The sequence below is a fragment of the Rhipicephalus sanguineus genome, chromosome 3 (assembly GCF_013339695.2).
Source record: "Rhipicephalus sanguineus isolate Rsan-2018 chromosome 3, BIME_Rsan_1.4, whole genome shotgun sequence".
Lineage (NCBI taxonomy): Eukaryota > Metazoa > Arthropoda > Arachnida > Ixodida > Ixodidae > Rhipicephalus > Rhipicephalus sanguineus.
In genome coordinates, this window is record NC_051178.1 from 124599687 (window position 1) to 124613320 (window position 13634).

General features: G+C 46.8%; 1 protein-coding gene across 1 annotated transcript in view; it reads right to left on the bottom strand.

Moving 5' to 3' along the window:
• Positions 1-586: 586 nt before the first annotated feature.
• LOC119385815 (probable serine carboxypeptidase CPVL) overlaps positions 587-13634 on the bottom strand; it is a 43882-nt gene continuing 30834 nt past the window's right edge. Inside the window, exons 3-6 of the mRNA XM_037653194.1 lie at positions 12192-12417; positions 10890-11220; positions 8875-9241; positions 587-1163 (exon numbers count right to left, since the gene is read on the bottom strand). Coding sequence (XP_037509122.1) covers positions 683-1163; positions 8875-9241; positions 10890-11220; positions 12192-12417 — 1405 coding nt within the window. The 3' untranslated portion in view covers positions 587-682. The remainder of the gene's footprint in view (positions 1164-8874; positions 9242-10889; positions 11221-12191; positions 12418-13634) is intronic.

Sequence of the window (13634 nt, forward strand, 5' to 3'; positions counted from 1 at the left end):
AATGCGCATTCTTTTGTGGCCTACTCGTGATTTTTCACCATTAGCTGTGTCAGTGTTTACCCTTCAGCAGGCGGCATTCTTTCATAATCGCCAGTTGTATGACACACACAATTACTAGAAATTTGTAAGCACGTGCCTTTATCATTACTGAGTGAGCTTCTTTCGCTTTTCTATTGCACGATGCTGACTTTTTTCTGTTCCCCTGCAAGCGTTCTGTGAACGTAGGTCCCATCATGCTTGTCAAGTACCCGCAGAGTTGTCAGTGGTGGCTCGCTCGCTGCAGATATGGTAGTGCCACACGCAAAAAATTTAGCATATTGATAGCCCTTGTTTGCGGAAGACCAAGAATTATCGAGCATCATATAATGACAGTATATGTCGATACGAGAATAGAAATATAAAAGTTCGTAGGCAAGAAGTGAGTTCTTACTTTTCCTTTTCATGTCATTTCCACAACTTCTACTAGAGAATAATTCGAAAAACTAATTTACAACTATCGTGGCGCGTAATTCTACGTGCACTAAGAAATAAGTTATTGAAAAATCAATAAATTGTTTATCAGTCATTAATCACCAGCGATTCGGCTTTCCCAAGAAACGCAGTCCTTAAATTTCACATCTACCAGTTTGAAATCTGTTCTGGCTGTATCAGTAGAGCGAGAAGAAATCGGGCACAAACATGCTCAACGATCGTCCAATCGCGTGCGTCCCTTCCCAGAGGCGGCCGCGTACTCTTCGAAGGAAGTGCCGTCTATGAACCTCGACATCATGTCCAACGCCGCTTCCGGTTGGTCGTACGGCACGAAATGTCCCGCGTCCCTGACCATCACTTGGAGCAGGTTGCCGGCTCTCTTGACGTATCCGGCGACGCCAGAGCCACGCGTCGGCAGCCTCCACACCTTGCGTCGGGCCGCGTCGAAGGACTCGGTTCCCGACCACTGCAGGCCGCTGAGGAAGTCGACCGCGAGCGTGTGCGGCACGACCGCATCCAGCTGGCCGCTGTAGACGAGCACCTTGTAGTCCCTCTCGAGAAGCGAGAGGAACGACGGCTTTACGGACCGCATCACGTCGGCCAGGAGATTCGACGCCGCTTCGCGGCCGCTGTTGAAAGCCACATTGCCGACGTGCACGGCTCTCCGGAAGTCGTGCGTTCTCACGAAAGACCTGCGCCCAGTGGAAGCAGTCAATGTTGGGAAAGGAAAGGTGGTGATGTGTTCGGCAGCTCATAAGCTAGAAAGCACGGCTCGGCGCCACAGGAAAATGAGTTGGGGAATAAGCTTAATTGCCCTTTTTAACACGAAAGTGTTTTATGCCGGGGTCCACCAAGGCTTCAGTGACGTATTTCCGTCACAGAAATGACGTCGAAAAAATTTACATGATCAGATGGCAAAGAAAAAAAGTTCCGTCAACGGGCGTCGAACCCACGACCGCTGGGTCCGCAACAACACATGCCGGGCACGCTATCAACTGGGCCACGGTCACTTTTTTTTTTCTTTATTGACTGCGCCACGGTCACAGACTCTAGCGGCTTTACAAACGCGCCTTTTATATCTACCACTCTCCAGGTCGGCGGGGTTGTGTTGCCCTCTGGGAGCGGTAAATAAAATAATTCGTCATTACTGTAGCCTCCGCGAATAGCACCTGCAACGCGTTACACGTCCGTTCCATTCGGCGCGTTTTCACTAGAAGTTCAATATTGCCAATGCCTTAACACACCGCGAGGCGGCGACCTTAGCGCAAGCGTCGTAAAAGCGTCGGCCTCGCTCATAGCATCTTTATTTATTTATTTATTTACACATACTGCAGCGCTAAGTGCGCTATGGCAGGAGTGGGTATACAAAGATACGCGGAATTTTAACAAACATCAATGAAAATTATGTAAACAGGCAAACTAATACAGATGTGTGATTATACAAGGTCAAAAGTGCACAAACATGTGATGAACATGATTGAAAATAGATTAAAGAAACAATGCTACTCAAGAGATCACACCAACAGCAAATAGACGAGGGTATATTACAGACGCATGTCATGGATGTCGGCTACAAAATTGGGCGATGGGCGTGAACGAATACAACCAGGTAATGAATTCCAGTCTTCAATAGAACGGGGAAAAAAACTGAACTTGAACATGTTAGTTCGAGCAAAGTAAGGCGTTAAGTTTAAGCTGTGATAGCTTCTTGTCGTTGACTGAGGTGCAAAGTTTATGTAGTCCTTTTCATTTGATAGTTTAACTGAAGACGTCACGATGCTATGCAAGAATTTTAATGACTCTATACGGCGACGCGAAGAGAGCGAAGTTAAGTTCAGTGAAGAAAGAGTAGAGGGTGAAAAGTCACGGTCATAGCGATGACATATGAATCTTACCGCTTTTTTCTGAATTGCTTCTATCCTATTAATCTCGCACTGCTTGTACGGGTTCCAAACGACAGATGCATAGTCTAGTATTGGACGAATGAGTGATTTAAATAAGAGAAGCTTAGTTTCCTTCGGGGATTTAGATAGAGTGCGACGTAGATAGCCTAGTTTTTTTAATGCTTTGTTACATACATAGTCAATGTGCTTGGACCATGTCATATTATGAGTAAAAATGACCCCTAGATACTTATACTCGAAAACCCTATTTACTGCACGGTTATCGAAAGAGTAATCAAAAGCAGACGGAGATTTATTGCAAAAGGACATAAATACGGTTTTTTTAAAGTTAATGTTCATTTGCCAGGTCCTGCACCAATTACAAAAACTAGCAAAAGACTCCTGCAAGCGGCAATGGTCAGCGTGTGTTTTAATGACCTCGTATAAGACGCAATCATCGGCATAAAAACGAATGGAAGAGGAGGTGCAAACAGGCAAATCATTTAAGTAAAGTAAGAAAAGCAGAGGCCCAAGAACAGACCCTTGGGGCACTCCAGACGTTACATCAATGGCAGTAGAGTTGGATGACCTGTAAGAAACGAACTGAGAGCGGGAAGACAAAAAGCTAGATATCCAGCTAACCAAATGAGGATTGTTTAGTATGACATCGAGTTTAGCAAGGAGTTTAGAATGCAGTACTGTATCGAAAGCCTTTGAGAAGTCAATAAATATAGCGTCAACCTGGTTGCCAAGATCAAGGTTCAGAAAAATATCATGCGTGAATTCGACTAATTGTGTTGTGGTACTGAAACCACGCCTAAACCCATGCTGCCTGTTAGATAGTAGTTGGTGCGATTCCAAGAAGAGCATAATATGTTTATGAATGATATGTTCTAACATCTTGCATGATTGAGAAGTCAATGATATCGGTCTATAATTCAATAGGGACTGCTTATCGCCAGATTTGTAAAGAGGGAGTACCTTTGCTATCTTCCATGAGGATGGAACAGTGCCAGAAGATAAAGACTTATTGAATATGACCGTCAGATATCTGGATGACCATAGGGAGTAGCGAACTAAGAATGCATTGTGTATCCCGTCAGGGCCAGTGCATTTTTTTACATCTAATTTTAAGATAAGGTTCAGAATGCCCTCACTCGTTGTCTCAATATCACTGATTGGCTCAGAACGAGCTATGCCTGTCAGAGAAGGAATGGAGTTGTTGTCAGAAACGAACACAGACTGGAAATAGTTATTAAAAGCATTCGATATTGCTTGCGGGTCACTAATAACGTCATTATCAATTCTGAAAGAAGAAGGTGAGGCATCATGAGGCAAAATCGAACACCAAAATTTGCGTGGGTTCGTGCTTAACATACCCGGCAACTGAACGCGAAAAAAGAAATCTTTCGCCGTTTTTATCTTGGAGTTAAGTTCACTTTTCGCCCTCTGAAATCTGTCTAGGTTAACGGGATCGTTAGTTCTTCTGGACCGCCTAAGTCGACGGACACGGCGAGATAAATGCAAAATGTCACGATTGATCCAAGGAAGATTAATATTGCTTTTCTTTGTCTTAAGTGGCACAAATCTCCGGACACATGACTTAACAAGATCCTCAAAGTAATTAACGAGGTAATTTATATCCTGCCTGTCAGAAAGTGCACAAAACGTATCAAAATGATCAGCTAGAATATCAGTAATGGAATTGTCATCCGCACGAGTGAAATCAGGGAAACTAGTAAATGTATAGGGTGATTTGGATGTGGCACAACAAAGTGATAACAAGACACCTTTATGGTCTGATAATCCGTCAATTACCTCGCAAGAAAAGTTATCAGCTAAATCTGTACTTAGAAAAACTAAGTCTAGAATAGCATTTAACCTAGTCGCACATGAAACAACTTGAGTAAGCCCGAAAGACAAAGAAATATTTATTAATTCATGACAGATAGCAGCATCGCGACCCATTACAGTCAGGGAAGGCCAATCGATGTCAGGAGCATTAAAATCACCCATACAGATCAATTTTGATGAAGCTATATTAACATCGCACATGAAATTGGAAAGAGCATGAAGAACATCAAGGGAGGATCCAGGTGGGCGATATATAACACTAACTACAATACATTGCTTATTTAGATAAATCTTACACCACAGGGATTCAGTCTCCGGAGGTGATGGCAACACCGAGAAGCGGATATCTGAGCGGATAAGCAGAGCGACGCCACCGCCAATGCCATGTGCCCTGTCATTACGTATGGCAATAAAACCGGGCGGAGTAAACTCAGAATCGTAAACGTTGCTATGCAGCCAAGACTCAGTGATGCCAACAACATGAGGGGAATAAGTTGCAACAAGGGACAATAGGTCTGGAAGTTTCTTAACTATGCTACGAGCATTAACGTTTAGAACTACAAGGTGTTCCTGACGGTTATAATGAGGTCAGAGAGTGGATGAAGAGGGATTTGAGGATGTGGGGACAGAAGAACGGGGGCCACGGGGTTGATCTGAGACTTGCACTAGTGTGTTTGAGGCGTCGTCCCAGTTGTAACGAACCTTGTCAATGAACGCGTGATCGTATTTTAACTTCACCACAGAGCCATCGTTGCGAAAAGGAAGTGACGCCTCCCAAATTCTTTTCCGAATATGTCTAATCCGTGAAGAAAAATCTTCTGTAATAAACACGTTTGAGCCCTTGAGTTTAGATGCATTTTTTAGAACAACGGATTTTTCCCCGAAGTTTGAAAGCTTCAGAATAATGGGTCGTGTGTAGCCAGTACGTGATTTACCAAGCCTGTGCACGCGCTCGATTTGAGGGCAGGTAATTTTCAGGCTGTTTGTGAACACAGAAGTAACGCTGCACAACAGCGTGCTAGCGTTTTCATTCGGATCTTCTGAAATACCGTGTATTATCAGGTTATTTCGCCTTGAACGATTTTCTAAGTCATCGTTCTTTAAGACCAATTCGTTAATCTTAGAGGTTAAGCAATTGATTTCAGCACGTAAGTCACTCACAGAATTACGCTCATTAGATTTCGGAGCCTGTTCTAATGCATTAACACGTGATTCTAAATCATCAAAACGGCAGGCAATCGTCTGTTGAAATGATTTGATGTCGGCAATATCATGAGCTAGCTTAGTTTGCCCCTCCAAAAGTTTAGAAAACATTTCAGAGATAGATGGAGAGCCAGTGTCAATAGGAACGGAAGTAGACGGTGCATGAGTAACCTCGTCGAGAGCATTGGAACCAGCTGCATTTCGGGTTACAGGTCTATTACCAGAAGTATTGCCTTTACTGGTATTCACCGACTTATTCAGAGGCCCCGGATTTAGTTCCACATCACCGCTTAGAACGAGACGACTTTTGCAATATAACACGTGGAAGCATAAAAATACAAGTCTACGTGGGCAAGGAAACAGCAGCAGAAAGCGATCATCGGATCGAATGCATTCAGCATTGGGAAGGTAACATACCTGCATGAAAAGCAAGCAACGATTAAGCATCGTGCTGTTGCTGCTGCACCCTAGCCCACTGAAGAGACGATCCTCGGGCAGTGGCTTTATACTTCTTCGGGTGAATGACGTCACGGTCCCGCAGTTGTCGATGAATGGCTGGTCAAGTAGAGGGTGGTCACGATCGTTGACTTGCGGCAACATGAAGGCTGATGCGCCGGCGCCGTCCCATAACGGACTGATATGGCAGTCCCACGGCAAACACTCGGTGACATCCACGTGCCCAGCCAGAAATGACTGGGCAGAGCCATGCGAACCGGTGTCAGAGCTCATGACGTCCCGGAAGTTGTGATCAGCAAGACCAGCGAGGCACTGCATGAAAAGCAAGCAACGATTAAGCATCGTGCTGTTGCTGCTGCACCCTAGCCCACTGAAGAGACGATCCTCGGGCAGTGGCTTTATACTTCTTCGGGTGAATGACGTCACGGTCCCGCAGTTGTCGATGAATGGCTGGTCAAGTAGAGGGTGGTCACGATCGTTGACTTGCGGCAACATGAAGGCTGATGCGCCGGCGCCGTCCCATAACGGACTGATATGGCAGTCCCACGGCAAACACTCGGTGACATCCACGTGCCCAGCCAGAAATGACTGGGCAGAGCCATGCGAACCGGTGTCAGAGCTCATGACGTCCCGGAAGTTGTGATCAGCAAGACCAGCGAGGCACTGCATGAAAAGCAAGCAACGATTAAGCATCGTGCTGTTGCTGCTGCACCCTAGCCCACTGAAGAGACGATCCTCGGGCAGTGGCTTTATACTTCTTCGGGTGAATGACGTCACGGTCCCGCAGTTGTCGATGAATGGCTGGTCAAGTAGAGGGTGGTCACGATCGTTGACTTGCGGCAACATGAAGGCTGATGCGCCGGCGCCGTCCCATAACGGACTGATATGGCAGTCCCACGGCAAACACTCGGTGACATCCACGTGCCCAGCCAGAAATGACTGGGCAGAGCCATGCGAACCGGTGTCAGAGCTCATGACGTCCCGGAAGTTGTGATCAGCAAGACCAGCGAGGCACTGCATGAAAAGCAAGCAACGATTAAGCATCGTGCTGTTGCTGCTGCACCCTAGCCCACTCATCACGCCAATCCACGCATCAAGCCACGCATCACGCCAATCCAAACCAAAAATACCTCTGCGACGCGCGCCTGCCTCACCTGGCTGTAACACCGCGTTCCCCGCTCACGCGCTCGCCCCGAGAAAAATCACGGCCGGGCTACCGGGACGGCACGTCGCGCTTTGCGTTTCCCTCTATTCCAGCCGTGGTGTTCAATCACATTTTAACAGACCGCGGGATGGCGACCAAGTTCTGCGTCCAATATGCGACGCTCTTCTGGCTATCACACCTCGTTCTCTGATTAAGCTTTCACCGTTAACTACTACAGCTACCACAAGGGTTTGTTTAATCATTTAACATGGACGTTAGTCGTCGGGATGGAGATGTACGACCAATCATAAAAGTGGGCACATCCACTTAAACGGTGCTATAGCTGCCAGACATCATTATACATTGTGCAAACTCTCTTATGTCAACGTACAGTAAACATTCAGTTACTTCTGTGAGGGCACGCTTTACTTTGGTGTTATTCCGATTCCTATGACGGAGGGATCAACCATTTTTTTCACCTTTCTAACAAATGTGGCATAGAAAGTTGGCGATTAGAAGACATCAACAGTGCACGAACAAGCAAAGCCACAGATAGATAGATAGATAGATAGATAGATAGATAGATAGATAGATAGATAGATAGATAGATAGATAGATAGATAGATAGATAGATAGATAGATAGATAGATAGATAGATAGATAGATAGATAGATAGATAGATAGATAGATAGATAGATAGATAGATAGATAGATAGATAGATAGATAGATAGATAGATAGATAGATAGATAGATAGATAGATAGATAGATAGATAGATAGATAGATAGATAGATAGATAGATAGATAGATAGATCTTAATTCCTAAAGCACGCCTAGCTATTCCAAAATAGGTACACAGCGTTCTTGCATATCGCACCCATCGACAATCTGTCGATGCGGCTGCGAATCGAAGCCGCGAAATCGTGCAAAGCAGCAGAACATCCAATGCGCCAGCACGGCCGGTGAAACCGTGATCTGAAGCGAACATTTGGATAGAGGGAAGTGGCTTCGTCAGGACACGCGCATTACGTTGGTTCAGCCGTACGAAGTCGCAGGTCCAATTCTCATGCGGCAGTGGCCACGTTACGATGAGGGCACAACGCAAGAACGTTCCAGTGCCGTGTTTTGGGCGCACGTTGAAGAACACCAGATTGACCTAGATTAGTCAAGTGTCATCTATTACAATGTCCTTCGCAACCCACTGGGTAGTTCCAGGACGTTAAATCCCAATATACTATTGTGGTTAGAGCCCGATGACAAGTATTGTGGCCGAAACGTCATCGAACGAGTTGGGACCTTCCATTGTTTGAACTTATCTGACCAGCCCCCTTTCCAGCCCTTTAATACGCGTTGAAAATTATGGTTCATGCGTCGGAAAAGTCAGGAGAACGCGTTTAATTATTCGCACTTTATTCCCGCTCTATATACCCAGAGTGCAAGGAAACCGATGTCTACGTCCTCACACCTGTATAATTACGAGGTGACCCGTAAAACATCAAGTACAGGAAAGTGACGCACGATTGTTCCTATAAGCCCTGCAATCCTTCTGCAAGAATTTGTGTACAAGTCTAATCAAATGTTTATTAATGTTTTTGGCTATTAAAATTTATAAGCTCTCTTCATGTGAGATTGTATAGCACAGCAGCATTTTCTTGAGGCATGGTGTGTCAAGCCACACGTGTTCTGTGGTGCAAAGGCCAAGAAATACGCATATCATTAATTCTTGCCTCTCTCGTGATGATTCCGCAACGTCTCAAATACATCAAAGCCACTGCCAGCAGCTGGCAATCCAAACCAAGAAGCGAGGTTGTCTATAATTGTTGTCAATACCACTTACAGACGCCGTGTCGGCTCTGACCATACCTGTACAGTTCTAAGTCTCGGCGCATCCGCTCGTCGGTCTGCAAGAAGTTGTAGGGCGTGAAGATGCCGCTGACGTTCTTGAAGTAGGACATGGACGCCTCGAAGCCTTCCAGCAGGTGGTCCATCACCTTGAAGGCGTCCGCGAAACGGCCGTGTCTGGCGAGTGCTACCGCCCTCTCAGTTCCCCGCTGGATGTGGTCCGCCTGCCTTCGGTCCACCAGACCGATGTGGTACAGGAACTGCGCGTATCCCAGTGTCGTCTCCGGGTCTAGCCAGGCATTACCGACGGCGATCCCACGCAGCTTGATGTGCACTCGTGAGTAGAGGGTCGTGGTGATGAGGTGAGCGACGGCTGTGGCGTATTTGCCTGCAATGAGAGAACGGCCTGAGTATCGGTCGTACGTCAACTAGGCTGACAGTGATCGCATTAGCAATAAGTTAGCTATGTAATCAGGCTGAGTCAATACCCCTTACACTGCTTGAACTGTTGTCCGGCTTCGTTTGTGCACTTTAAATAGTATTCGTTGTGCTGTGATCGGGAGGTTGTGATACGTTAACACGGAAATGACTGCGAAATGACCCACCTTGACGCCAACCGGCTGGTCTAGATAGACCACGAGGAATGCCACTCAAGCCATTCATACTCATAACAGCGAATTCGGAGCTGTGCAGTTTGCGCTAAGTACGTATGACCTACACAGCGATTCATTTTCTTGTCTTGAGGCGTTAGCTCGGGAGCCAATTGCCGTTTTCCTATTGAGATATAGATGAAATTAAACCTCTTCTAATATTGCCTGTAAGAAAGAAAGCTCAATCCCACCGATTGTTGAAAACAGCGTTAGTATCAAGGGACTTGAATTTTTCACAATGTGAGAACTAACATTTACAAGATTAAACCAACTGAAGCGCATTGTTTACAACTCTGAAACTATGCACTAAAGAAGAGACATCAGCATCTATTGATGTAACAGACAGTGCGTTAGGGATCTTAGGGGGAAAACACGAGATTTTCGACAAAGAAAAATGTATCGCACGAAGAAGGTACCGTGAACAATAAAATAGAAATTTTGACGAAGTACATCGCTCAGACGTCGAAGAGTCACATACTTTAAGGTAACAGACGTAATTTTAGTTGAAAAATGAGTGGGAGACTCATCTTGAGACTACGCGTCAAAAGCAGTTACGCGGAGAGTAATTTTGAAAGCCTGACTGCGGTAGAAAGGAAGACGAAGTTGGAATTGATAAGAAAGACAAGATTGATTGTTGATTGATTAATTTATTTCAGACACAGAGTGAGTCATGGATGCCGAATCCACGGCGAAGCTTTTTATCGCGTGCTTTTACCTGGGACAGATTGCTCGTGAAGTAATGGACGCAGCTTCTCATCGGGCTACTGCCCAAAAATTGCGGCCACGGTGACGTCAAGACACGATATCATCGCACGTGCTCGAAGGTGGCCGTTTCGCCAGACTATCATTGTTATCAACTTCTTTCTCCGCGCAAGAAGCGTGTGCCATGTTGCCACGTTTGTTGATTGCGCAGCTTCTCGAAGTACCCAAATATGGCCGCCACGAAATGAAGCGCGAAAAGCATGGGGACGAAGCAGAGATACACACAGGACAAGCGCTTTCTAACAACTGGTTTTATTATCGCAAACCTGAGACTTGTTAAACAGATGTGCGCAAGGCGTTTCTTGTAGAACATCAGCGCACATTGCAAAACACATGAAATGAAGTAACAGTCCCGAAAATGCGGACAGTAGTGACGTCTCTTTGTCTAATATGGCAATGGAAGAATGACTTACACACTCATCTTTGTGATGTGAAATGAAAAACAGCTTCAACGATTTCCCTAGATGCTTGGTTATTATGTTTGAAAAGAGTGACGTTGTTATCTAAGCAGGGTGTGCACTCACACCTTGTGTTTTTCGCGCTTCATAAGCATGAACCGAATCCAACTTTATATGTGCTGTGTATACATCGTAAACCATCCATACGGTGGCACCGTAACAGTACCTGCGTACGACTCCCCCACGACGTAAAAATCGTTCTTGGCGAACCGAGGAAAAAGCGTGAAGAATTGTTGGAGGGCCTCGTGCAAATCGCGTGCCACGTGCCGCTGGTTCCGGGCGTAGCCACGCTCGCTCCAAGTGAAACTGAAACCGGCGCCCACCGGGCTGTCCACGTACAGCATCGAGTAGCGTCGCGCCCACGTGGTGTTTCGCAGCCTAACGGTATCATCCTCGACAACACGGTACGGCCCGTGCTCAAGGAATAGGCCGAACAGAGATGAACCACCTGGCCCTCCCTGAAGCCACAGAATCACGGGGGCGTCGTCCGGCTTCTCCTGCAGACAAACTCAATTCATAAGCACAGCTAAAGGCAGCGATGAGTTATGAGCGTTACTGGCAACCATTCGCTTCTTTGAGCGATAAACTGAGTTACAGCGGTATAGTAGGCTTGGGTACTGGCTTTGCGCTACTCCGCGCGAAGCCACGAGGTCGGTTCCTAGGAGCTGCCGTTCTATTCAGGCGGGACGGGATGCAAAATCACTCGCGTGCCCGTCAAATAAACGTTGCGCTTAAAATTAAATAACTAGTGCGACCTTCATAACTTACCGTGCGGTTTCTGGCGATTGCATAGCTAGTTTTCTTCACCTCAACATCGTCGCTGTTACTACTACTCCTTCACGAAACCCTGATGTGCCGCGAAATTATGCTTCAGGAAGTCATGATGCCTTTAAGAAAATGTGCATGTTTGGATAAAACACGAAGCACATCTAAGAAATAATAGCATCACCTCCGACGTATGCATACGCCTAGTCCTGACAACGACCGCATCTGATGTCCCCGTAAACAAAGTGCCATCGGAAGGATTGGACGCCAGTCTTCCTTTATTTTTTTTCCTCATTTTGCAGTCGAGAGAAGCGGCAAGGCCTTGTCCAATTTTGCCTACTTCTGGCTGTGTGTGGTACCCCGTAAGCGGTAATGACTGTCATAAAGTACAGAGGTCGACACACTTGTCTAACACTTGAACGGCGAGCTCCGGAGTGCATGCACTGACGACGTTTGCCGATTACGCCTGATTTGAAAGAGCCGAAATTATAGCATGCCTGGCCGCTCAAGATGAATGCTCAAGTCTGGGCTGTCTCAAACTACTTGTTATTGGTATACACGGCGCCGGAGCGTGTTGGAACGTGCCGGAGCGTGCCGTTCCAGCGTTCTAGACAAGTGCGTTGACATCTGTGCCACAGGTAATAGCGACATCATGAATAGCAGAGAATGAGCTCACGAGGCGCGGTGGCAGCGTACGCTTTACCTTGGCAGGAAAGAACCAGAAGAAGATGTTACTCGACATCTCTTTGTCGACGGTGAGGAAGCCCGCGTAACTGGGGACCAGCTCGGCTGCCTTGGGGTCGTCCAGTAGCCGGCCTACGCGGCTCTGGTGTCGCGCCTTGTCCAGTAAGCCCGCGTCGATGAGCGGTGTCAGGAACAGCGGTCCGCCCACATCGCCAAGGTGGCCGTCGGCGTGAGATTCGCTCTCGCTACGGAAAAGTTTGCAGCACTATGATATAGAAAATGTCATTCAAGGACATTGGCCTATCGCGCGCAACTGTGTTAGGCGTGCCGCTTGTGTGAAGCTGTTCTTAAAGACCGCCACGAGCAGACGGACGCGTCAATGCTGAAACATTGCGGTAAGTGACTGCAGCTCTTGTTTGAATACTGGTGCATGGGAGCGCTAAATATGAGCGTCACAAGGTCCGGCCGTTCGCGTAGTCCGCCAACCCGAGTGCCTCGCGTGTAGCTCGTGCGATCTATTTACAAAGACCGTCACGGGCAAATGAGAAGCAGCGTATCAAGGCCGAAACACTGCAATGTGTGACTACAGTGTTAACATAGATACTACCGAAATCCCTAAATGAAATCCCGATAAAGTCACAAAATGCTTAATCCCCTGGTTAATTATTCATCTTGCGGTAAGCCCTCGTCAAATCAAATGGGTGAGTAAACAGGTGGACGGTCGGTGCCAGCGCTTTACGAACAGGCATCTCAGCTTCTAGCGATCACCACGCAAACTCCTGCGACAGGGGCGTAGCCAGAAATTTTTTTCGGGGGGGGGGGGGGGGGGTTCAACCATACTTTATGTATGTTCGTGCGTGCGTTTGTATGTGCGCGTGTATATATACGCAAGCAAAACTGAAAAATTTCGGGGGGGTTTGAACCCCCCCAACCCCCCCCCCCCTTGGCTACGCCCCTGTCCTGCGAGGTTGCTTTCTCACTGAGGGCTCCAGCATCAGCTGAATGTGTTGATGCACCAGAACACCTATAGTGTTAGATCCCAGATAAAACTGATGAATTCATGAGTACACCATGCTAACTATCTTGACACGTCGAGGAAATACGGGCGCGAAAGCTCTGACCGTACATTCATTCTTGAAGTGCCGCGTTGCAGACATCTATAGTCTTTGGGGATACATAATTTCATCAACGACACGATATAAGCAACGCCAGTTTGTAATAAGGTGAGCTCTCTCACACATATCCGGAGAGACGTGTGCAGTTTAACATTGCGACTTCGATGAGAGCAGCGTTTGTTAGGCTTCAAACTTGATACTGAACACGGCCAAAACATGTATACAGAGTCGCCTACGATCATGAAGGCACAGAAAAAGATAGTCGGTGGCTGACAAATAAACTAAAACCGTTGAACGCAGTGCGACGTGCACAGGCATGCAGCCCGGGTTAAAAAAAATTAACTTGA